Source organism: Vitis vinifera, chromosome 18 (assembly GCF_030704535.1).
Source record: "Vitis vinifera cultivar Pinot Noir 40024 chromosome 18, ASM3070453v1".
Classification (NCBI taxonomy): Eukaryota; Viridiplantae; Streptophyta; class Magnoliopsida; order Vitales; family Vitaceae; genus Vitis; species Vitis vinifera.
In genome coordinates this window covers 799,654-824,909 of record NC_081822.1, presented here as the reverse complement: position 1 = coordinate 824,909, position 25,256 = coordinate 799,654, and the positions used below count along the sequence as shown (strand labels likewise).

Genomic DNA, 25,256 nt, shown 5'->3' with positions numbered 1-25,256 from the left:
TCTGTTTAATAACTATTTTTGAAAATAATTTTATGTTATTCAAAATTTAAAAAAAAAAAAACAAAAACAAAAGACAATAAGAAACTTTGTTCTGTTTTTTGTTATTAAGAATAGAAAATATGTTATTTTCCAAAAACATCATTTAGTTATTTTTTTTTGTTACTTTCACTTGTCTCTTAATGGCTATTTTATAAAACAATTATACAAGCATATGGAATGGTTAAAAATAAAATATTGAATATAAAAATGATTTTTAAAATATATTTAAAAATATTAAAAACAAATTAAAAATATTTGAGGTTATCAAACAGATTTTTGTTTTACAAAACATTAAAGAACAATTTTTAAAAACTGTTTTTAAAAATAATTACCCAACATTAACTTAATTTTAAATAAAATTTTCTTAACCTATTCTCCATAAAAGCATTATATAATGCATGATGAAATTATATATTGGTTTTCTTAACCTTTGTCCACATGGATACCTAATTAAAAAAAAAAATTAAATAACATGGCTCTTAACTGACCATCAAGTGACTGCAAAAGAACCACTTTAAACGTAAGTTTGAAAGAATGACTAAAGAAGATATTTGTCTTGACACAAGGGCTATTTTGGTCCCAAACTCGAAGTTGTTGACAGGTCACGGTTCACAGTGTGTGTTGTCATGGGAATTTAATTTTTAGCAGAGCCTGGTTCAATGTGAATAGCATATTGATATTAAATTTCAAATTAATACTCTAATATAAAACAACCAGCACTTTATCTCTCCCCGTATTCCCTAGTGTTTCAAATTTTCTCTTAGAAGTTAGATGAGGAGCTGAGGCATTATTTGCAGGTCATATAGATATTAGCTATAAATTGTATGCAGGGCAATTCCATTATTGCCCACAAGCCCAACAACTACCAAGATGCTACAACAATACATGATATAAAAACAAAATAATCTATATAAGGAAATTGGATATGGATGGGATTGAATGGATATGTGTGATGGGATTGTGTGTGTGCGTGGACATAAAGGAAATTGGATATGGATGGGATTGAATGGATATGTGTTGCTAGTTTCTTATACCCGTCTTGAAGACCTTCTACGCCAATTACCACTATGTTATGTCTTGTTTTGCCGGTAGTTTTTCTTTTTCTAAAACCCACAGGAAACACGAGCTGGGAAGACTTCTCTTCTATTTGGACCCGTTTCTGCACTCAATAAAATAACCCTTTTACCCTCTGTTTTGACTTCCATCTTTACACTCGTAAATCCTAATCCTTCCCCTCCTTCCTCTTTTCCCATTTCTTTTTCTTCTCGTCATTCATTTCCATGAAAGTTGAAGAAAAGGGCAAAAAGGCAATTTTACATGCTTTCTTTGATTTAAAAAATGGGTGAGGCCCATTTGAACAATATCGGATCCAAATAAAATTCCCCATATATAATGTCTGAACCTTAAGTAATTATCACCTTTTTCCCCCTATAACAATCTGCTTTAAGAATCTGCACCTTCCTACACTACAACCAGATTCCATAGTTGCAACCATGTGCATAGCAGCCTTTGTTTGGCAATCTCACCCACTCTACCCTCTTCTTCTCTTGCTCAACAGAGATGAGTATCACAACAGGTAAGTCTGATTTTTCATTGTTAGCCATGCCCCTTAGTTTTTGTTTTGTATTGTTCTTTTGGGTTTTAATGATTTTCAAGTGTGTTTCATGTTGTGTTCTTGAGGCCCACAAAGCCATTAGCATGGTGGGAAGGCTGTGATATATTGGGAGGGAGGGATGAAGTTGCAGGAGGGACATGGTTGGCGTGTTCAAGGCAAGGGAGGGTTGCCTTTCTCACAAATGTGTTAGAGCTTCGTCCCCGGCTTCGGCCTTTTAGCCGTGGAGAACTCCCTGTAAAATTCCTCGAGGTTATAATTTCAATGTGTTGTTTTGTAAACAGGTTGCCATATCAGCTTTTATAGAATCAGGATCATGCTAAATAATCTTATACAATGTAAGAAATATCAGCAAAAATACTCATTCACAGGAGGAAATATAACACACTCTTTCTTTACCCAGAAGTATTTTCGCTACCAAATGGTAAACAGGATCTGCATTAGTACTTGATTTCCTAGAAAAAATAGTTTAGCCAGTTTTCCTCGTGATTCTTCACAGGTCATGGGTAATTGGTGCTTTTTTCTATTTTTTCAATAACTTCTAGTGGTTTTTTACTTGTATCGTTCTTCTTATATGGTAGCAGAGCAGAAAGAGTCCCCATGAATACGCAGAAGAAATAACAAAGGAAGGTGATGAGTATAATGGGTTTAACCTGATTGTAGCTGATATTGCTTCCAAAACCATGGTGTATGTCTCCAACAGGCCAGAAGGTGAGCCCCCTACCATTCAAGAGATTTCTCCAGGGATTCATGTGCTGTCAAATGCAAAGCTTGGCATCCCATGGCATAAGGTTAGAAAGATTTACGATGCTCCTTCATCTGATAAGATTTGATGGCAAACTTTAGTTTCGAGACAATATTAGCAAAATAAATAAATAAATAACGATAATTAGAAAATAAATCATTAATGCAACATCAATAACAAATATGGCAACAGCTGTAGAGCCGTGGCTGCTTTTACACTGAATTCTTTATTTCTTTCAGGTCAACCTTCACTGGTATATGAATATAACTAAACAAAGTATTAAATTGCCTCTTCCCTTGTAGGTCCAGAGATTGAGAGGAAAATTCAAGGAACTTCTAGGCAAATATGGTGAAAGTGACATTCCTATAAAAGAGATGATTGAGAAACTAATGAGAGATAAAGTTAAAGCTGACGAGAGTATGTTGCCTCACATTTGTGCTCTTGACTGGGAGTGTGATCAAAGTTCCATTTTCACTGACACAGAGACAAAAATGGTATATCTTAGTGGTTTTGCAGTCTCTCTTCAAAAGAACTCACAAACATTGATGTTACTTGTTTTAGTATTCTACTTATTCATATCATTAACCTCCTCTATTTCCAATGTATAGGGGCATTTTGGAACCAGAAGCACAGCTGCATTAACAGTAACAGCAACTGGAGAAGTAACTTTTTATGAGACCTGTCTTGAGAAGGAAATATGGGCGGAGAAAACTGTGAATTATTGTATTGAGAAGATGAAGTAGATGAAAATAATGAACCAGCAATCAGTTCCTAAATAAGAGAGTTGTCTGACCATTTATAGGATTACATCCATCCATCTATCTATCACAACAGTGACGGTAGATACCTCAAATACATTTTGGAAAGACAATTGGCATTGTCTTTGGATTAAGATTTGAATTTATTAAGGTTGATGACAGCCCAGTATCTTTGATCTATGAAAGTATGAATGCATCACATTAAGGGAAAAAAATGGTTCATAATTACTTCAAATAATTCTTATCGAAACAAGCTTATAAGCTTGACCTGGTTTCACTTTCAAGTTGCAACAACCATGAAGTCATTCGCTTATCCAACTTAAACCTTACAATCTTGAACCCTACTCTCTCAAGCTTCTCACATACCTTCCCCACTTTGCTAGCCTCCCAGAGACCATTCAAATATTGGTCAAGTCCTGTTAAGTAGTATATTTCAAAGAAACCTCCCCCCTCAAGTCTCAAATTTTACTTTATGGTCCTTGAGAGATCATTTCTTTTATAAGTCCTTGAGAGGTTACAAAAAGAAAGTAAAATCTTGGATGAGATATCTGAAGCCTCCAATCCCAAAACCATAGCCAATGCTCCCATTTTCTTCTCTGAATAATGGCTATGTAACATAGTGTACATAACCATGGCCTAAATATGCCCACAAATTATTTGTAGAACACTGTCAACCTGGCTGTACCATGTCCATTTCCCATTGGGTATTTTGGCCATACCACAGAAGTTGAATAAGTTGACCATCTTCTAAATAGAATTGTGTGCTTTAGAAGCATCTAAATGAGTCCATAATCGATTTGGCAATGTTCATTCACAGGGTTACCTGCTCATCTGTCTAACAAGAATGAAATAGGGGGCTACAGATGTGTGCCCTCCATGACTAGTAAAATGTAAACTTCGGTCAACCAAACTTCAAAAATTTGAGTTTGATTCTCAAGACCACAAAGAGGACATATGTAACTCCAATGATCCAAACATCAAAGTACAACTCCAAATTTTTCAACTCAAATTATGTTTCCTCTTACTCTGGGAAATGTGAAATTATTATGAATTATGGAACAAAATGGTCATGCTTCAGAAAGAAAAAGGAATAAAGAAGAATTTCTAGCAACTAATAAGACATCTCATGCCAACTCTAGAAAGAAGAAAGGATGATTAATTTATAATGAAGTGATTGAGAAACTGAGGAAATGACTCAAGGAAAGTGCAAAGCCAAGTGCATCAGTAATGTAAATTTGTCAACAAGTGAACTTACCTGCAGTTCAGAGATCAAGTGTAAGGCATCATGTGCACTTACTTGGCACCAACACACAGACTTCAGAAAAAGGAATAACATGGTTGAGCATCTAACAGACAGAAAAACTCGTAGCAACTAGCACCTGAGAGGGAACGTCTCATACTAACTCTCAGAACAAGAAAAAAGGATTATGGGTCCATGAAGTAAATCACATGAAGACCCACCCAAACAAGAAGTGTAACGTGAAGAGCATCAGTAATGTATACTTGTCAACAAGTAAACTTACCCGAAGTTCAGAGATCAAGTGTAAGCCATCATATGCTCTTATTTTGCAACAACACACAAACTTCAGGAAAAACATAACCACGCTGAAAAATGGATGGGCATCAAAAAGAGAGAAAATCTCCTAGCACCTAACAAGAACCTCTCATACTAACTCTTGGAACTGGAAAAAGGGATGATGGGCCATGAATAGTAAAAATTATAAATGAAGTAAATCACCTGAGGACTCACCCAAATGTGAAGTGCAAAGATAAGAGCATCAGTAATGTAAACTTGTCAACAAGTAAACTTACCTGAAGTTCAGAGATCAAGTGTAAACCATCATATGCACTTACTTTGCAGCAACACACAAACTTCAGAAAAACATGGATGAGCATCAAAGAGAGAGAAAAAATCCTAGTACCTTTCAAGAACCTTTCATTTTTATTTTATTTTTGATAGGTAAAGAAAAAGATCTATTAAAAAAGAGACGCCAAAAGAGCGACTCAATAAGAACCTCTCATCCCAACTCTTGCAACAAGAAAAGAGGATAAGGGAGCCATGAATTTTAAAGCTTAAAAAATGAAGTAGATCATCAAAAGACTCACCTAATTGGAAGTGCAAAGACAAGACCATCAGTACTGAAAACTTATCAACGAGTGAACTTACCTGCAGATCAGAGGTTAAGTGTGAGCCACCACACACACACAACTTCAGAAAAAAACCCAACCATTTTACACGCACATGTACAATTTATCTTTGCACAAAGAAGAAACCCATAGGAAGGATAAATACAATTTGAAAAGTGAACCGCTGGAAAAATATGAACATAATGAATTTGCATAAACTGCTAGGTACAGAGTCAGACAGACACCCAGAAATTAGTATAAATATGTAACAAAAGACAATACCACCTCACAAAATTATCATGGGAAACAAGCATAAAAACCTTACCTGTTTTCTTTTTCAAGTTGCAACAACTGTGACAAGGTTCCCTTATCCAACTTGAACCCTGACATCTCTAACTCCTTGCAGACCTCCCTACACTTTGCCAGCCTCCGGAAAACCATGTAAATCTTTAACATGTCCCGGTATATATCATATGTCGGAGAGAAACCTGCTTCCTTAAGTTTCGAAAAATACCTTCCAGTTCTTGATAGATCATTCAGAGCAATAAAAAGCTTTATCACCACACGATAAGCTGGAAGATCAAAGACACAGTCTGAAGCCTCCATTTCCCAAACGACAGCCAGTGCCTCCCTGTATTTCTTCTCAGTATAGCGACTATGAATTAGAGTTGTGTACATAACCACACTTGGACTATTCTCGGATTGTTTATACCAGTTAAAAAGACTTTCCACTATTTCGAATTTCCCAAGCCTTATGCAGACTTTCATGACTGCTGTGCAATCCTGATGGCTTAATTTCAAATCTTCTCTTTCTCCAAGCTCATCTAGTAATGCCTGTACAAGGCTGTGCTTATCGGGGTTCTTTCCAAGCTCAAATATTAGCTTTGCATAAATGCTGGGTCCCAACATCCTTTTACTATCCTTGGCAACTAAGAGAAGCTTCCATGCAAGGCTCAAACTTCCCCTTCTGATGAATCCCCTTGCCAGTGCCTCAATTACACTCCGGCTAGCCAAACCGGTGAACTTTTCCAAACTGAATGGAACTTTCAACTTGTGAGTCCTTGCCAGGACCTCAACTGTTGAGGCCAAAATGCGATCATCTGGGAAGAGCTGGGGTTGTTTCTGAGCCCAGAAGAAGGTCTGTAGAGCTCTCTCAGGAAGACCCATGTGACCCAATTCCCGGATTGTCAATGACAATGAGCCCTTCCGCAGAAACCTAACCCACTTGTTAAGAACTGGAGAAACGTCATCTTCCAAAGGAAGCTTTCTTATCTCTCTGGCTATGCTAATGAGGAAATCTGGGTTCTTGTAAACTTGCTTAGATAGGGATGCCCGGGAAGCATATGGCATTGAAGAAGCAGCTCTCACATGTCTCTTCGTTGTGGGAAGTCCCATAGGTCGAAGTTTGTAGGGAAGTGGGAGTGGAAGAGGCCTTTCCCTATTCAATTTCCCAGGCTTTTGAGGGATTCTCCCCATAAAAAGAGACGAAATTGCTTCAATCTCATCCGAATCCCAAACTATCTCCCCCTCTTTTCTTCCTTCAATACCATCAACCAGAAACCCATCATCATTCGCATCAGGTTCTTTATCCAAAACCGTACCCATTTCAGATTGCTCTGTCCCGCTATTTCCCCCCTTCAAAAATGTGCTAATTTCAGGCTCCGGAGGGAGCTTAGCGCGCCGTGGATGCGGAAGGTTCTTGGTTGGTTTTCTATGGTTAACCCTAGCATTACATTGCACCCCCAACTTTATCTCGTTCTTGTTTGAAAACTCCACAACGAATTGTGCTTTCACATACCGTTTATCCCAATAAATTCGGGTCCCTGGCACCGTACATATACTCAACGATGAGAACAAACGCTCCATTGCCTCACAGGAATTTCATCAAACACCTCATCTGCACTCCATGTATAACAATCATCATTCAAACAAAAACAGAAAGCAAAGGTACATAAACACATAAGACATAATTAGTGAGCTATTTCGAGTGGAATACCGAATACCTTACTCAGAATTGCATCCACGATGGATTCTTACACAAACGGCTGGAAATGGTCAACTTTTCTATCTGGAAGATGCTTGCTTTTTCCCGCAAAGGAATTTTACACTGAAAAGCAAAAAGAAAAGGAAAAAAAAATTCTAAGGGCTTTTTCAAATTGCTTTGTAGTTCGTACTACCAACTCGTGAATGGCGGAATATATTCTGTCCAGCTCAGGAGTCGACCCGATCCGACCGGACTTTCCCTTTTTATTTTTCTGGGGGTTATTGAATTAAACCCAATTATGGAGATACTTTTTTCGACCAAAATGCATACCTATTTTTAAAAACCTACCCATAAACACTTAAAATGATAAATAATATTTATATAAAAAATAAATTACCTTTCAAATAAAATCACAAAATATGTTATATTTATAAATTATTCCATCCCTAACAACTTTTTTTTTCTTTTTGGATTAAATTAAAATCAAAAGAAAAATTATAATTTTTGAAAGCAAATTTTTTATAAAATATGAAATAACTTTTTATAAATAACACAATAGATAATATTTTTATGAATTTTACGTTAACTTTCTTTTAAATTATAAATTATTTCAATAAATTAACCTTTAGACTTAAAATAATATTTATGAAGGAAAAAAATAAAATCATATATTAAACTTTTAAGAAAATAAAAATTAAAAAGGAAAAAGAAAAAAATATTTTTATTTACACCTTTCTTTAAAAAGGCTTCCCTAACACTAAAAGAAGTGTTTAAATGTTAAACATGGTTTTTGGGAGTGTGTTATCACTCTTAGTCTTGATATTAATTCATCTATGGTTTTAAAAAGTTGAAAATACACATATATCGACCGTAAAAAAAAAATTAAATTTAAGATAATTTGTGATGATTGATTGAGAATTTTGCATTTTCAAAATACAACTTCAATTTGAATATTAAAATTGAAAACGGCAAAAACTATTTTAAATTTTATAATTTATTACTAGCTTTGGGTTTTCAATAAACATAGGTGCATGCACCCGCCTTCTTTGAATAAAAAATTTCGATAAAAGCACAAAATTAAACTTGACATTTTAATTTCCTTTATAAGTTAGGTTTAGATGTAATCCAATATCAATGTATGATTGTAAAATGACCGTATCACACCTTGTATTCTTTTAAGATAGACTTTTATATAAGGGCGTAAGTAAGATTCGAAAAAAGCAATAAATCAATCAAAATCGATCATATTCATTTTATTTGCAATAATAAAAAATGTTGACTCGATTTGAGGATTTTGAAATCCAACCTAGTCAATTTGGGTTTTCATTTTTTGTCCCATGATTGATAACAAATTGAACAAAACTAACATTTTAAAATTTATGTATAATTATTTGATATCTTATTAGTTTTTTTATATTATATTCTATTAAAATAACTTATTGTTTTTATACTATGGCCCACTATTTTTAAATATTCTATTAAAGGTACAAATACTTTATATTGATGAGATCTCGATTATTTATTTATATGTAGAGAAAAATGGGATTTAAATACTTTTATCATTAATGATATATTTTATTTCCAAATAGCTATTGACATCATAAGAAATCATTAACATCCCAAAGTAGAAACTATGAATGAATGTCAACATTTAAAATATTAGTCAAAATTGAAATAATACATCCCAAAAAAATCAAACTCATTAAAAAAGTGATAAATATTTGAACTTGTAGTTCAGACACTGAAGTTGTCAAGCTTGTTGGATATAAATAAGTATTTATAAAAAAATGTAATGAGAAAAATGAAATCACTAACTGATAGCTCAAGGTTTCCCGCATAAACTTAATATTGACTACGAGGAAACATATTCTCCCATGATCGGCGCAACCATATTTATATATCTAATTTGTTTAACAATCATAAAATGACTGGATTTGCATTTTATGGATGTCGTTACTACATATTTACATGGATTTTTAGATAATAGCGCATATATATGAAAATCCTTTAAGGATTTCAAATGCTTTAAGCAACTAATTCAAAACATTGTAGCATATACTCAATTAAGCTACAAAGATCATTGTATCAATTAAACAACCCAAATACATGTGATATATGATAAATTCAATGAATATTTGAAGTGAAAAGTATGTATGTATTACCTTATCTGTTTATGCATATTCATTATGTTGAATAGTTGTAATTATTATAGTATATGTGCAACATTAAATTTTGTTGGAACTCTTGAATAACTTATAAAAATAGTTGGATATTTGAAAAGTAAATTTGAAATGAAAATTTTTAGAAAACAATTTTTTTTTTTTTTATCGGCTTGCTGATTGAGTACCTTTCAAACAAAATATTAGTTTATTTGTCAACATATATAAAGAAAATCCTAAAACATTTTCATATGGATAAATCACACTCATTAAGTTATTTGGTGATAGTTCATTCACTTGAAGTAAAAAATTACCTATTCTATCATAAAGAAGATAATGAAAAACTATTTGGTCTAGAAGTACTATATTACAGTGTTAATGGTATACTGATGAATCTTGCAAATTATACACGACTAGATATTGCACTCCTTGTTAATTTAGTTGTGAGATATAATTTTACACCAACTCAAAGACATTGGAACAAAGTCAAGCATGTACCACAATAACATGATGTCTATGTTATTCCGAATGATTAGAATCTTAATTGTTTGAATATGTAAATGTTGACTATCTTCTAGTCCCCCACAAAACTTGATTTCAAATGAGGTATATATTTATATATGGTGGCATGACAATATCATGGAATCAGTCAAGCAAATAATAAAAACATGCATATTACCCTCCATTAGAGGTAATGCTATAAAGTTAATAATGTTGCATGCATTGCACGTATTAAAAAATGCTACATTAACGGTGATAGAATTAAGCATATGTTGGTCAAGTCTTTTATTGTCGTTAACTTTAGAAGAGTGATGAAACTGATATTTAATGAATAAGATAAAGTAACAGTTTAGTAGATCTATTCACAAAAGCATTGTCAATTGCAATATTAAATAAGTTAACTGAAATACGCCAACTCAAAGATCTTCATGTTGTACTATTAGATAAAATATAATAATGTCAACATGGCGGGGAGTTAATTGATAAGAATATAATTACACTGCATTTTTTTTTTCATTCATTAAGGTTTTTCCTATAGGATTTTTCATAGTAAGGTTTTAACGAGGTATATTCTTATGATCATTAAACGAGGAGTGTTATAAAATATGAAAATTTATCAGATTATGAAAACTTGTGGATGATCATCCATATTAATGTATTTATTTTTGTAACTCCCTATAAAAGATAGATACCTATAATGAAAACCCATATCGTAATTTTATTACACTCAATTATGCTTTTCTTTGAATATCTTTATTTATTATCTTAACATTTTTATTATCTTTATTATTTTATTTTGCAACATAACTTAGTTAATATCCTTAAAATTTTTTAAAAATTTGAAATAATAATTTACTTAATATTTTAATTTTTTAAAATAGTTTTTAAAAGGTGTGAACATATTTACGTGTAAGTCTCAAATAATTATTATATTTTATATGAATCGTTATAATCTTTTTCTTTTAAAAATAGGAAATAGAAGGTTTACTAAAAAATACCTAAATTTGTAATTAATTTTTTAAATAAAATTGAGATATTGTCAAATATTTTTTAAAAATATATTAAAAAATAATTTAAAATATAAAGAATGTTTTCATAACCTTTAGATGGTATATAATCGTGAGATATCTTCACCAAAAATAAATTAAGGGAGCTGATTTTAATATTTAAATTCTCAAACAAAAATATATTATAAAACTTAGACTTATCAAAACTTTTTTCGTCTTAGTATTATGTTCTTTCATTTATGGGAATCACTTCGAAATAAGAAGAAGAGAAAAAAGCTCATGTATTATAAATGGGAGGAGGGCAACAAAATCAAAACTAGCACACAAAGAAAACACAATCGGAGGCCAAAGCACAGCGCTAAAGAAATGGGCCAATTAAAACGAAGCTCACGGATCGATGACGTGGCATTAAAATTCAAATCCCGCCTAAACCCCGGATTTCATTTCACTCGCAATTGAATTTCAATTTCCTCAACTTATTATCTCCGCCTTTCGGCGACCTTTCACATCCCGCATCTCTCTCTCTCTCTCTATTTCTCTATTTTTCTTTCCTTTCGGCGTCCAAACCCTAACCCTAGCGTTACAGACTAAAGCGGTAGGCGTCGCTGCTTCTCTCATGGAAGACGATTCTTGACCTATTATTATCGAGTTGTGTCGTTTTTCTCACTTATCAAACGCTATCACTGCAGGATTCGCCATGAAAGGAGGCCGATCCAAGTCCGATACAAAGAAAGCTGATGCCAAGTGAGTTTTGTTCATCTCAATTTATAGGTGTTTTTGTTTCTTTTTATGTGGTTTGATTCAGCCATATGAGGCAGAGGCTTCGAGATCATGGCGTTTCAGATCCGCGATCTCGTTGATATTCATATGCGTGTTTGTGTCGTTTGCTTTGTGGTAGGCTTTCTGTGAAGAAAGGGGCTGCTGCTACGAAGGCAGGAAAGAAAACAAAGAAGGAAAAGCCAGTAAAGGACCCTAACAAGCCTAAGAGGCCAGCCAGTGCCTTTTTCGTTTTCATGTAAAATCTCAATTTTTTTTTCCTATTTAAAAATCTTACAAATTGTTTTTAGATTATTATCTACTTTATTTACTTTATTATTTTAACGATTGAAGGGAAGAGTTTAGGAAGCAGTACAAGGAGAAGCACCCTTCCAATAAATCGGTCTCTGTGGTAAGTAATTTAATTTTCGATCGTTTGATTATTAAGAATTTTCTTTGGTATGAGTAGTTAATTTTTTTTTTAATTTGTTTTAGCTTCTTAAAAAAATTTACCCTGAAAGTAAACTAGCTCCGTTTTTTTATTCTTATATTTTTTGGTAATTAGCTCATTAGCTGTTCTATTTTCGTTGAGATATTTTTTAATTGATTTCAAAATTAGGTTGGCAAAGCTGGTGGGGATAAATGGAAGTCTATGTCTGAAGCCGTAAGTATCCGACAATATGAAAAGCTTACACCTTTATTTCGAATTATCAATTTACTCATTTAAGCCAATTGGAAAAATTCAGGAGAAGGCTCCCTATGTAGCGAAAGCAGAAAAGCGGAAAGTAGAATACGAGAAGAACATGAAAGCCTATAACAAAAAACAGGTATTTTACTTTAAATGTATGCTCCTAGTATTCAAGTAAAATGGTTCTTCATCCAAATTGTTTCTCTTGTTCAGTATAAAATTATATCTGATTCATTCGTTTTCCTTTTTGCAAAATCAATCTTATGCTGTCTGCCTTAATGGGAAGTAGACTTATTGGGATTTCTATCATTGCTCCTCTCTTTTGGAGTGTGTTCTCTTAGCAAAATTCTTTAGAGAGGTAATTAATGATATCGTATTTTGATGGGAACCAGGCTGAAGGTACCAAAGTAGTAGAGGAGGAGGATGAGTCTGAAAAATCCCTCTCCGAGGTGAATGATCAGGAGGATGACGAAGATGGCAGTGAAGAGGTTTGTTTAAGTGATTGATATTGAAGTTTTTAAATTACCATTTTGACCTGTGAATTTAAATTGAAAAATGTTTTTACTTGCCTTGCAGGAGGAAGATGATGAGTAAAATTTGCTGACGAGGGCAGTGTGCGTGCAGATGCATTGGCCATCAAAATGTTTGATCATCTCATGTTTAGTCTCTCGGAACAGAAATATGGCACAATGATTGATCATTTCTTTTAAATGTTTTTCCTTTTTTTGGATGAAATATATATCCTCCAGCTCCACTGTATTTCATCTTGTTTTGCTCCTTAAGAAGATGAATAGTGAACGAAGAAAAATCTGCTCTATTTGTACTTTGCTCTCAGATTTTAGTGATTTAGCAAGGGGTTTCTTTTGTAGATGTTCCAATGACCCATTTTAGTCTAGCTTCTATTCATGATGTGATGTATGTACTTGCATCAATGTTTCATTTTCCCATTTTCTGGGAAGACTAATTGCCTAATTCTTTGTTTATATGGTTTATTCTTTTCTGATATTGACATTACAAAAATTTCCCTATTTAAGGGTCTTTCAGGATTCTATACTCTTATGACATGATCTATTCTAAATTTGCCTGCTTTTTGACCTGTCGGTTTTTATTCTATAAGGTTTTCTTTGAATTTTTTATTTTTTTGCTTTTTGTATTTAATTCTGTTGATTGGTCTGGATCATTGTCAGGATGTTTTTCATTCTGACAAAGATTACCATCGTTGTCAAGATAGAAATCTTTTCTGTTATTACAATAATTTATATTTTGTCTGGCATGTTTTCCATTCCAGATGGTGTGCTGAGTGGCTTGTAACTTTCAAAACGGTTCAAAATAGTTAATAGGATTTATTCTGTGATTGTCGTTTTTAATCTTGTTTTATGCCTCCATAACTTTGGGAATGGTGGCCCAACTAAATCGTCTTTTCCTTTGATGTGTTAGCCAGTGGTTTCATTTTGGATTTATAGAATGTTTTGAATTGCATTAATGTGCATTGTGGGTTATTGCTTGAATTGATTGCATTAACTCATTTAATTCACTTGTTTTTTCCTATTAGGACTCTCTTATGAAGTCTCTCTCCCTTTCCCCCAATTAGAGGGCACATCATAAAGCTTCTTTTAGGCACCCAACTGGTTCGGAATTTTAGGGGAGCCAACATGTTGGGATCTTTTTGTGGTTTTTAAATTTAGTATCTGAGTGTGCAGGTCATGAAGTGGGTGTGATTTTGATGGGGTGGGGATATTAACAAATTTTATCCTTATTTAAAAATCAACAAATTGTAATTTTTTTAACAGCATGTGTGCTTAGACTGATTCACCGTGTTTTGTCCTTGATGTGTTACTGTTTCAGTCATTGGTGCTTATTTCATGGTGGTTATCCTAGTTTGGTCTCGTAATCGCTTAAAAAGTTCTAAATGTTTCTTGTTTCCATTATGTGTTTTTGTTTTGGTTGCATGGGAGATGTTGCCCTAATATTGAATGAAGAAATTTTGATTTTTTTTCCAATTGGGCGTTTACTATCATTTGACCTTCGTTTTTTTGTTGGGGGTGCTTGGTAGTTTAAGTTTGCATTATAAAATGATCTTGAAAATAATGCTGCCCTTCCAGTTCTCAACTTCTGTAGTTATGGCCATCAATATAACCGAATTGTTATTGATTTTTATGTTTGTGGAATCTATCTAAATTAGCTGTATGATATTTTTATAATGTAAATTTGCGAGAAAGGCAGTATCATGTCTTTTGTGATCAAGCTAAATTAGTCTCTGATTTCCTTCAGTTATAAAAGAAATTTATAGGGTGTCCATAATTGCTGGAAATATTAAGCCTTTAAATTGTCACCAATGTAAAGAAACATTGGCCTTGATCAAGAGTTTGGTTTGTGGAAATATAATTCTTCTTTGATAGCCTTGATTAAAAGCTTCATACCATTCCCTGATTGTGACTTGGATTTTTGCGTATTTGACCCGTATACTGCATCATTTATTTCACATCGCTGTCTTGGTGGGTTGAAATTGAGTTCCAACTCTGTTTTATTCAATTAGATTCAATTTCAAAGTGCATGCGATTACAATATCTGTAAATTCAATTGAAATACTTATACAACGGCAACTTGCCCAACTTTTTAGGGTGTTTGATCAAGAAAGGGGTAGCCTGTGTAGCCAACAATAGGATCTGACGTATAAAAAGTGCTCCTGTCATACCTATTTAGCGGAATATCAAGCTCGAACCGCTTAGGCAAATCGGGGTTTGCCAGAAATAAGCGACCAAATGCAATCAGATCGGCATTTCCATTTGCTATGGCCTCATTTCCATCCTCTCTATTGTATCCCCCTGCCGCGATAAACGTACCCTTGAAAGCTTCCCTCATGGGGCCGTGGCTAGATTTGGTTTCAACCCTCTCAAACTGAGTGATCATCCTTGGCTCTATCATGTGGCAGTAGAGGATTCCTCGCTTACTTAATTCTTGAGCCATATAGATGCCTAGAGCTGGCGGGTTCGAGTCCCCACAATCATTATAATCTGCAAAGGGTGAGAGTCTAACGCCGACTCTATCAGCTCCAATCTCATCAGCAATGGCTTCGACAACCTGGAGAGGGAAGCGGCATCGGTTTTCTAAACTACCTCCATACTCATCCCTTCTATCATTTACCCCGTCTTTCAAGAACTGGTCCACTAGGTACCCGTTGGCTGCATGAATCTCCACTCCGTCAAAACCTGTAGTCAATTCTTAATTGTTAGTTTTAGTTTCTTTCGCAAGCAACTTGTTGGAAAGTTTTGTACCATGCGACCCAGTATGATATTTTACATAAAAATGTGAAGAAACTGTATCATTAAGATTTGTATTTGGTAAATCAATTTATCAATTTAATATCAAATAATATTAAAATTTGAACTGGTCGTAAGGTTATCAAATTTTAAATTTAAGAAAAAAAGCTTATGATATTGGAAACCGAAAAGGGTAACGAAGTTACCAGCTTCCCTGGCATTTCTGGCAGCAACCCTAAAGTCATCGACAACCTGAAAGATTTCTTGTACGCTAAGGCGTCGAGGAGGAGAGTAGTCTGCGGCAGTCGTTCCATCAATTTGAGCCTCACTTGTAATTGGCTTATCTGTACAAGATATCGGTGGGTGCCCATTTGGTTGATATTCTGCCCAAAAAAACATAATAGTGAGCTCATTTTGATATTACAAGGGCCATTTATTGGTATGATCCTTCCAAATAAAACCAGATGAAAAAAGAGACTCGGATAATTTTTTTTTTACCATATTTGGAAGCTCTCCCAGCATGCCAAAGTTGGCAAAAGAAGATGCCCCCTTTCTCATGAACCGCATCCACAACGGGCTTCCATGCTTCGACGTGTTCCTTCCTCCATATCCCAGGTGTATTTGGGTAACTTCAACGTATACAAGCGACTTCAACTTATTTATTTATTTATTTTTCCAGATACTTAATATATATATATATATATATATATATATATATATATATATATATATATATATATATATATTATCTAAAAAAGAAAAAATCATAATTGTTTGTAAATTACCCTTGAGCTGTATCGGAAATGCCTGAGGCTTCTCCGATCAAGAAGCCACCTCTTGTTGTTCTCTGAGAGTAATACAAGACGGCATGCGGTTGAGCTGTGAAGTTGTAAGATCTCAATCTCGACATTGGTGCCAATACCATCCTATAACATTGCTCACAAATTAATTAAGAAATCAAGGAAAAAAAAAAAATTCTTTGTAAGCGTTTTTATTTATTTATTTTTAAATAATAATAATTTTAATTTTAATTTCCAATAAATTTAAAGTGTTTTCTTCCTAATATACAATTCTTAAAAACAGTTTTGAAGTTTTTGAAAATTAGATTTTATTTAAAAATTTATGAAGTCACCGTATATCTGTATATAAAGCAAAAAAATTTAAACCTATTATTAGTAATTTTAATTTTTTAAAAAAGTGCTTTTTAAAAAATTACCTAAAACACTTTAAATTTATTCATAAATATGACCTTATTTTTAAAATAAATTATCAAATAATAATTTTTAACCCAAAAAATCAATTATTTTTACTTTAACCTAAAAACAGACAATAGTTTTTAAAAATAATTTTTATTGGTTTTCAAAAATAAAATTTTATTTAGGAATATGTAAAAGATGTGTTTGAAGATAAAAAATTTGTGAACTCTAAGGAGTAGTTTTGTTGGTCCGGATTTGGGTATGCTCATCAATGGTCATCAATTCGAGTCCTCTCAGGACCACTGGAGTTTTATCCGGTCCTTAACTTCAAAGTCCCGTGGATTAGTTAACGGAAGTTAGTTCGAACATCCACGATTATCAAATATAAAAAAAAAAAAAGATAAAAATCTTCTTATGCTCTCTAAGAAGAGCACAAATTTGCCAATTAGGTTTAAATTTTCCTGAGAAAATGAAAGAAACAGAAAGAAAACTAATGGCTTTGCAGTTCAACGGAGGCTCACCTGTGAGAGAGATGAAACTTTCCCATCCGGTACGGAGTCAGGAGAGGTATCGCCTCCTTCTTTCTCTGACCTTCAGCTTCCATCGTCTCCTCTTCGAAGTTCTTCTCTCTTGTCAAGACTTCAATTCTCCAGATCTCATTAGGCCGACTTCATATGTGTTTTGTTATCATGTTGACTATCAAAACTTGAATCTGATCAAGAAACATATATTATTTTTATCTTTTTATCATTAAAAAATGTAACACTTTTTAATAATATAGATGGATTTTCTTTCTTCGTCTTTAATTTGTTAATAGTAATTTTAGATTTAAAAAAGAACTACTTATCATACCTTTTGGCACTCCCGCTCACCGCACTGATCATTCGAGAAGCTTTCTGGTTTCATTTTCCCGAGAAAATCAGGAAACTTCATCTTGAATTTCTACTGTTTTTATCGATTCATAGCGTTTGACATTTCATACACCTTCAAGATTGGTTGGTCAGTTTTCATTGAACTCTGTTCATGAGTTTGGACAAGTGGATGGGAATCATGGGATGTTTATCCATACTGGTGGCTCCCGGTGCCGCGTGAGATACGTTATTGTTTTTTATGAAACAAAGAATTAATTAGTTAAAAAGATTGAATAATATTAAATTTATAAATTTAAACCTTTTCATATTTTAATTTTAAAAATAATTTATTTTTAATATAAATGTTTTTCATCGATTATTTACTTATGATTTTAAAAATAAAATCATTTTTATGCCAAAAATAAAAATATTTTTATAAAAAAAAAGTCAATAAAAGATGGACTATCAAAACTTACAAGAGTTATTTCACCATTTTAATTAAATAATCTTTAAAATCAAATAATTTGAGTTCGAAATTAATATTGTACAATGTTTAATCTTTAAAATCAAATAATTTGAGTTCGAAATTAATATTGTACAATGTTTGCTCGCCGGAAAGTTAAGGATAAATAAATAGATAATTTTTTAAAAAATTAAAATTAATGAATTATTTTTATGTGTTAATTTTATTTATTTTGATATTTATATAAAAATTAAATAATTAAAATTATTTAGAAAATTATTTTTTAAATATTTTTGAGGTGCTTTTTTAAATCAAATCTAGCATTAAAGATTAAAATCTTGATTAAATAAGGGAAGAAATATGTATAAATTTCTTTAAATTTTTATTTTCCTTCTCTCTTATTTCTCCTCCTAACTTTGGAATTTCGCTAATCATTCAATTGAAACCAAAATGATAAATTTTTAAGCTCTAAGCTGATTCAAGAAAGTGACAAACTCTTTTTCTTCTACATGGTTGAAGCCTGCACGTAAGGGAAAGAGGTTGCTTTTCTCCATTCACAAAGATATGTAATACAATGCGAGAGAGATAGCGAAATCTGTAATCAAATTAGGTTGTCTTACCGTGAGAAAAAGGAAATCAAATGAAAAAGTAAAAAAATAAAAATAATAATTTATTTTATATGTTACTTTAAATTTTATTTTCTTTTATATAAATATTATATAATTTTAAATTATATAAAAATCTAATTAATTTTATTTATTATTATATTTTTTTTTATGTATTTTCTCTTGTGAAAATCAAATATGAGATTTTTTTTTATTTGGTACATTTAGAAGAAAAAAATAAGTGTATATAATTTTATATCAACACTTGGAAATTTGATTCATTGTACAATGAGATAACGACACTAAAACAAAAAGCATTTTAATATTATTTTTATCATTATTGTTGAATTAATTGAGAAAATTTATTACATTTTATTATTATTAAAATTTATGTAAACTTAAATTAATATCACATTTAACATTATCAAAATAATAATAAAAAACATTTTATTATTATTATCATTATTGTCAAATTAATTGAGAAAAAATATTAGCATTTTATTATTATTAAAATTATGTAAACTTAAATTAATACCTATCACATTTAACATCATCAAAATAATTATAAAAGAATGCTTTGGAATTAGGTTATGGTAATGCTAAAAATTACAAAATTTTGAAATAATTACCATATTATCTTTTACATGGGTGATAATTTGTGTTGGTGAGTGGTGTTCCTTTAATGTCAAAATTAAGGTATTTTATTACATAGGTCAATTCAAATCCAACCCAAATAATAATCATGTCAAAAGTATAAACTCAAATATTATATAATAATTAAACAAGTAACACGTCGTATAACTCATTTAATAATTAAGTTTTTTTATTTAATAATTATGTTAAGTTAAATTTTATATAAATCGATACAATTAATATCTTAACCAAAGATATCTATAACTGACTTAACCTATTTATTTAAAAACAAATTCAAAATGAGTTAAATATGAATCAAATAATTTAAAATTATAATTAGATTAATCAATAATATTAGGATTAATATGGATCAAATTTATATTATACAGGCTGACCCAAAATCTACTTACTTATTAAACGGGTTACGCAGATCAATATGAATTTAATTATACTCAACTAAAACCCATGAAAAGAATATTGGGATCAAGTCATGTAGATGAATTGTATCATATTTTGTCACCCATATTTTACACCATATCTCCTGCTAATTTTTAATAATGGTATATTTTGGAAATTAAAAAAAAAACTAAAAAATAACCGGTGAAAATGCTTATTCCGAAAATAAATCAATTCTGGTCAAATAATTCACATTTGGGTTAAAATCAAATTATTTTTTAACCACGCGGTAATCAATGCCAACTCAGACTCGTAGGAATCATGGCCGACAGGTATGCCTTGTGCTAACAGAGACTTGTTTGACTGTGATCCCATGTTTATTCGTTCATCATCCGATTTATTAAGTTTATAGGAGGCTATGATTATAGATGGCAGTCCAAGGGGATCAAAAAACTGAAGCCCTAAAGAAATTTGTTGTGATTTCAAAAAACCATAATGAAGTAATAATTAACGGAGTGCTGTGAATGCCGCGTTAACGGTTCAATGTTGTCAATGTAATAATGATGTGCCTTAATGTTGCAATCATAGATAATTATTTTTACCCAAAAAGTCAAATCATGTGTTGAATTTGGACTTTTTTTCCTTTCAAAAAATAAAATAAACTTTATACTCCCTGAGACCGCTAATAAGTATGGCTGCCTAATATGAAGTTTAATTAGGATTCAATTCTGAAAATATTTAATTAAAAAGTATGTAATTTTTTTAAATAATTTTAATTATATTTGATTTTTTAAAATTATAATATAAAAATTTTGCCATATTCGTTTGTACACCAAGTGCCAAATTTTAATAATAGTATATTTTGAAATTTTTTTTGATGAAAAGTGAATAAAGGAATTCGAATGTAATCCCATATTTATGAAGCCCTAAAAAAGAGTTACTCGTGATTTCAAAAAAACATAATAAAGTAACAACTAATGGGGTGCTGTCAATGCCGTGTTAACGGTTGAAAATTCTGTCAATGTAATAATGATGTGTGTTAGATGCAATGATACGTTAATCTGTAATTATTTTTACCAACTGGAAAATAAAAGTCAAATGAGTGCTAAATTTGGACGTTAAAAAAAATAAAAATAAAATTCAAATCTATACTCCATAAGACTACAAACAAATATGAAGTTTAATTGGAGTTCAATTTGAAAATACTTAAGCTAATTTTGTATCCAACAAATATTAAGAAAAAATATGAGTGAAAAGAAATAGCGATATATAAAAAAACTTCGATGAATATAAATTACATTTGATTTTTAAAAATTTATAATATAAAAAAAATTATGTTTTAATATTTATTTAATTTTTTTAGTAGTTCCGTTCACCTTCTCACACGATTTGGTTATATTTGTTTCCCTATTAGTTTAAAAATTTGTTAAATAATTTTTTATTTTAATTAAGAGAAAATAAAAATAATAAAAAAGATATTTGATAAAATTTTAAAATGCAAAGGAAATTGTAAGACCCATGTTTAAAAATTATACTAGAAACCTTTGAGAATTGTATACCACTCGCTTTTAGCATTGAGGGAGATTTTAAACCGATTTAATTTTTTTTTTCTAAAAAATAATATTAAATCTAATTGAAATGTTTTAAAAAGTTTTAACATATGGTAAGTGAAATATGTTAGGTCGGTTAAAAAAAAAAAAGGAAAGCGAAAAACCAAATGATAAAAAGAGCATTGGAAGATTTGGTATAAGTGTGGTAGGTTAGGCCCATTATGTAATATCAATGAAGGCTTGAGTGTGCTGCAAACAAAGCATAACTTGGACTTGATGTTCTCTTTGTTAGGTACACGGTACACCAACCATGCCCTTCTCATAACAAGAATCCAATAACTCCTTCACTCTTTCACTATTCACATTTTTTCAATGAGAATTTCATTAATTGAATTTATTTTTATAAAATTGAAATTATATTATGTACAAGTGGGCCAATTTTCAATGTGAGAATTTATAAATAATTGATCATTTTTAGGGCAAATTTAAATTTAAGACTTAGTGTGTTTGGTAATAATTTTTATTTTTTTTTAATATTTAAAAAATAAAAATTTTCAAGAATTAAAAGGATTATACACGCTTTTTATAATTACTAACAAACAGATTCCCATTGTGAATTACAATATCACATAAATAAATATTAGTATTACGAGTTTTAGGTTTTCCATAAATAATTTTTTTTTAATAAGTGATTTGAGGATGATAGTAAACGAGGAGTAAAATAAATAGTGATCCAAACATGCCATGGAAGTAATAAACCCACTGGGCAAAAGAATTCAAAGAAGCCTCCAAGAAAGAAAACAAGAAGTTTTGGGGCACTTAGAAGGGAATGAAAGTGACATGCAAGACTACATAAATGTATTGAAGAGAAGATCTTCATTCAAAGATTTGTAGTTCACTTCTAAAGTTGAGAAGCACTTATCTAATTGAGATTAAAGTCTTAAGTGCCCCTTTTTTTCCGTTCTAATGGGCCCTTCATTTTGGTTTATTTCTCAGTATCTCCTCCACTTTCTCACCTGTAAAGTTGCTTTAATAAATTATTTTATTTTCTTTGAAAAACCCAAAATTTTCCATTAAAAATTAATTAACTTCAAACCCACCTTCCATTTTGGATTGGATTTCAAATTAGGGGTCACATGCACCTCATACGAAGGTGTCACATGTACCAAATTTAAGATTGATAGAGACAAGATGAAAAAATAGAAAAATCTATGAAAATAACTTAGTGATGTAATACTATGCAAAATGATTATTAATAATAAATTAATATATTCTTATTTAGACTTCGTTTGAAAAAGATTTTATGACGTGTTTTTAGTTTAAAAAATGTTTCTGAAAAAAAAAAAGAAGATATTTGACACAATTTAGAAAACATTTTTAAAAATTTTAAAAATCACTTTTGATATTGAAAAATCATTTTTAATTTTTATGAAATACAAATTATGTGATATATGATTCTCGTTTCAAAAAGAAATTTTCACTAAAAACACTTTACACATAAATAATGTCAAATACATTTTTATTCTATAGCTAATAGTTATTTCTTTCTTTATTTACTTGTATTTATTATCATTTAGTGACTCAAATTTTATTATATATATCACCAACTCAAATTAAGAGTTTATATGGTATCACCTTAATAATTTAGGACAAAAAGTTTAATACGGTTATGATTTTAGTAATTCTATATGATAAGATAATTTTTAAAACTCAAATATAGATAATTTTCATAAAAATCATGTCCTATGAAAGTTTTCAAATTTTAAATTTTTTTTTTATTTCTTAAAATACATTACAATAAAATATTTAAAACGGATTTTTTTATTTAATAGTATTTTTTTAAAATAATTTGTAATTTTCTACCTTCTTTCTTTCCTTATTTCTCTCTCTCTCTCTCTCTCTTTTTATTTATTTATTTTTTATTTGGGTTTGAGTCGTTTGGCACATTTGATCTAAAATTGGTACAAAAATTCAACTAAACTAGAGCCCGGCCGGTCTCCACGCTAAAAAGGACCCAAAATTAACCCATTTTTCTTCGAGTCAAGCTATGAGTTCATGCATCCATCTCTCAGAGCTGATGACATTTGTGATGGGTTGTAATGTTATGATTGGATGCTTTGAATTGGACCTGACTGCTTCTGACTGGTGTATTGACACTTTTGCCACTATTAAAATAAATGAACAAATCCCAAAATCTAAAATATTATTAACTTTTATATATATATATATATATATATTGATATATATATATATATTGATATATATAATATTATATTTCTCCTTTTATTTTTATTTCCTTTTATATTATTTCTCTTTATTATTTATTTAGAACATCTTTTCAAATATTAAAAAGTTCAATTATTTAAAAAATTTTAGGACTTGTGTGAGAACTATTTTTTTAAAATAATTTTCTATTTAAAAAAAACATAAAAATTATGTACAAAAATAAAAAATTATTTTATATTTTATGTCTTTAATAATAAAAATAAGATGTTTTCAAATAACATTCTTTATTATTTTTATTTATTTTTTAAGTAATAATTATATAAACATATAAAATAATTTAAAATAAAATCATAGATATAAAAATTATTTTAAAAATATTTAAGTTAGATTAAAAATATTTTAAGTTTTCAAACAGATTTTTATTTTATAAAAAAATAAAAATATAGTTTAAAAAAAATATTTTTTGAAATTGTTTTCGAAAATAATTACCAAACACATCATTAAAATTTCATATTTTTCTTTAGATTTGATATAAAAGGTAATTTTTATTTAATTAAAATTCTAAAATTATAATAATTATCTTTTTATCTCCTTGATTTCAGTGTTTTTTTAAAACAAATTCCAATGTTAAATATAAAAGTCAAATGTTTAAAAAATAAAAGTCATTTTTCTAGTTTAGGGATATCTTGTGTTTTTAATCAAATATGAGATGGTAAAGTTTATTTCACTTTTTATGATTTTTTTATTATATATTTAATAAAAGTGGGCATTTTGGAAATTTTGTTTTTAAATTAGGAAATATAAAATATGGTTTTTCTTATTTAAGACAAAAAAATATATTAAAATTAAAAATAGAAAAAAGGTAAGCGGGGTGTTCCCCTAATTATTTTTTCCAGAGAATGCATATTGGTGATGAACGAAATGGTTTTTCCAGGAATGAACATGTTCCAATGGACCCAAATCGGTTTGGGTTTGACTCAAATGGGAGCACTCCCTACTATATTGCAAATGGTCCATATGAAGATTTTGACTCTGATTATGGAGGGTTTCAATCCTCCATTCATGGAGTTCCTGCCAGTTTCAATAGTCATGATATGAACTCAAGACTCCATTTGCAAAAGGAATCTAGAGTGGGTAATTTAATGGGGTCTAATATCTTTAATAATCAGTCTAATGCTTTCTGTTCTAACCCCAGTGTCTATAAAAGAAATATGGATTATCTAATGGAGCTTGGAAATGAACTGGGAAGCGGCTGTTTTAATGGGGGAATTCAATTACAGAGTCCATCTATGAGCAAGTCTTACCTCAAAGATAATGTTGTCTGGTCGCAGCAATGCCGAATATATTCTAATATAGACAGGGATGCCTTGAATCCACTCGATTCTTCTCAGTTGATACAACCCAAGTTGGCTTTGGGTTGCGGCCATCCTCTCTACAATCAAAGGGTGCTTAGTGCAATCCCAAACAGTCGGGTTTCTCAATCTCTTTGGTCACCAGAGAAAGGTGATGTTGAGGCTTTTAACTGTGATACGGGGTAAAAATCTGAATTATGTCATCAAGAATGAGTGTGACAGTTGGAAGGGTGGTTACAAGAAGACTTCTCACAATGAAATTCTTATGCATAACCTGCGAGAGAAGGGTGAAGAAGTAGATTGTCAATTATATTCAAGAAGAATTTGTGGAAGCAGCCAGGGTCGGAG

General features: G+C 30.9%; 4 protein-coding genes and 4 non-coding genes across 9 annotated transcripts; 2 read left to right on the top strand and 6 right to left on the bottom strand.

Annotated features, from left to right (window-relative positions):
- The first annotated feature begins 1,531 nt into the window (after positions 1-1,531).
- LOC100261645 (uncharacterized) lies at positions 1,532-3,315 on the top strand. Of its 2 annotated transcripts, XM_002272153.4 has the most exons (5): positions 1,532-1,615; positions 1,720-1,903; positions 2,236-2,442; positions 2,699-2,890; positions 3,005-3,315. In XM_002272153.4, exons 1-5 carry the CDS (start codon positions 1,533-1,535, stop codon positions 3,137-3,139), a joined length of 801 nt encoding a protein of 266 aa, XP_002272189.1. In that variant the 5' UTR covers position 1,532; the 3' UTR covers positions 3,140-3,315. The 2 variants fall into 2 exon arrangements, with proteins under 2 accessions (XP_002272189.1, XP_059591015.1); XM_059735032.1 differs by lacking the exons at positions 1,532-1,615; positions 1,720-1,903 and adding an exon at positions 1,968-2,075.
- LOC100266830 (pentatricopeptide repeat-containing protein At2g01860) lies at positions 1,921-7,506 on the bottom strand. Its single transcript, XM_059735031.1, has 3 exons — positions 7,285-7,506; positions 5,607-7,178; positions 1,921-5,321 (listed from the first exon to the last, which is right to left on the bottom strand). Exons 2-3 carry the CDS (start codon positions 7,145-7,147, stop codon positions 5,318-5,320), a joined length of 1,545 nt encoding a protein of 514 aa, XP_059591014.1. The 5' UTR covers positions 7,148-7,178; positions 7,285-7,506; the 3' UTR covers positions 1,921-5,317.
- LOC132253311 (small nucleolar RNA snoR101) lies at positions 4,372-4,436 on the bottom strand. The gene has a single exon (XR_009465186.1). It is a non-coding gene; the product is annotated as a small nucleolar RNA snoR101 (small nucleolar RNA).
- On the bottom strand, positions 4,640-4,704 carry LOC132253310 (small nucleolar RNA snoR101). The gene has a single exon (XR_009465185.1). It is a non-coding gene; the product is annotated as a small nucleolar RNA snoR101 (small nucleolar RNA).
- LOC132253309 (small nucleolar RNA snoR101) lies at positions 4,929-4,993 on the bottom strand. The gene has a single exon (XR_009465184.1). It is a non-coding gene; the product is annotated as a small nucleolar RNA snoR101 (small nucleolar RNA).
- On the bottom strand, positions 5,284-5,348 carry LOC132253312 (small nucleolar RNA snoR101). Its single transcript, XR_009465187.1, has one exon. It is a non-coding gene; the product is annotated as a small nucleolar RNA snoR101 (small nucleolar RNA).
- Positions 7,507-11,182: 3,676 nt separating the features above from the next.
- LOC100246082 (high mobility group-like) lies at positions 11,183-13,246 on the top strand. Its single transcript, XM_002272263.5, has 8 exons — positions 11,183-11,527; positions 11,622-11,676; positions 11,831-11,947; positions 12,043-12,100; positions 12,308-12,352; positions 12,435-12,515; positions 12,769-12,864; positions 12,953-13,246. Exons 2-8 carry the CDS (start codon positions 11,630-11,632, stop codon positions 12,968-12,970), a joined length of 462 nt encoding a protein of 153 aa, XP_002272299.1. The 5' UTR covers positions 11,183-11,527; positions 11,622-11,629; the 3' UTR covers positions 12,971-13,246.
- Positions 13,247-14,872: 1,626 nt separating this feature from the next.
- On the bottom strand, positions 14,873-17,904 carry LOC100256548 (12-oxophytodienoate reductase 2). Its single transcript, XM_002272453.4, has 6 exons — positions 17,685-17,904; positions 17,354-17,544; positions 16,422-16,562; positions 16,135-16,265; positions 15,843-16,019; positions 14,873-15,585 (listed from the first exon to the last, which is right to left on the bottom strand). Exons 2-6 carry the CDS (start codon positions 17,434-17,436, stop codon positions 14,993-14,995), a joined length of 1,125 nt encoding a protein of 374 aa, XP_002272489.1. The 5' UTR covers positions 17,437-17,544; positions 17,685-17,904; the 3' UTR covers positions 14,873-14,992.
- Positions 17,905-25,256: the final 7,352 nt, after the last annotated feature.

Coding starts and splice junctions, on each gene's coding strand:
- LOC100261645 (XM_002272153.4), top strand. CDS start 1,533: ATGTGCATAGCAGCCTTTGTTTGGCAATCTCACCCACTCTACCCTCTT. Junction 1,616..1,719: donor AGAGATGAGTATCACAACAG/GTAAGTCTGATT, acceptor TGTGTTCTTGAG/GCCCACAAAGCCATTAGCAT. Junction 1,904..2,235: donor TCCCTGTAAAATTCCTCGAG/GTTATAATTTCA, acceptor ATATGGTAGCAG/AGCAGAAAGAGTCCCCATGA.
- LOC100266830 (XM_059735031.1), bottom strand. CDS start 7,147: ATGGAGCGTTTGTTCTCATCGTTGAGTATATGTACGGTGCCAGGGACC.
- LOC100246082 (XM_002272263.5), top strand. CDS start 11,630: ATGAAAGGAGGCCGATCCAAGTCCGATACAAAGAAAGCTGATGCCAA. Junction 11,677..11,830: donor ACAAAGAAAGCTGATGCCAA/GTGAGTTTTGTT, acceptor GCTTTGTGGTAG/GCTTTCTGTGAAGAAAGGGG. Junction 12,516..12,768: donor AAGCCTATAACAAAAAACAG/GTATTTTACTTT, acceptor GATGGGAACCAG/GCTGAAGGTACCAAAGTAGT.
- LOC100256548 (XM_002272453.4), bottom strand. CDS start 17,436: ATGGAAGCTGAAGGTCAGAGAAAGAAGGAGGCGATACCTCTCCTGACT. Junction 16,563..17,353: donor AAGTTTCATCTCTCTCACAG/GTGAGCCTCCGT, acceptor GCAATGTTATAG/GATGGTATTGGCACCAATGT. Junction 15,586..15,842: donor CAGAAATGCCAGGGAAGCTG/GTAACTTCGTTA, acceptor AATTGACTACAG/GTTTTGACGGAGTGGAGATT.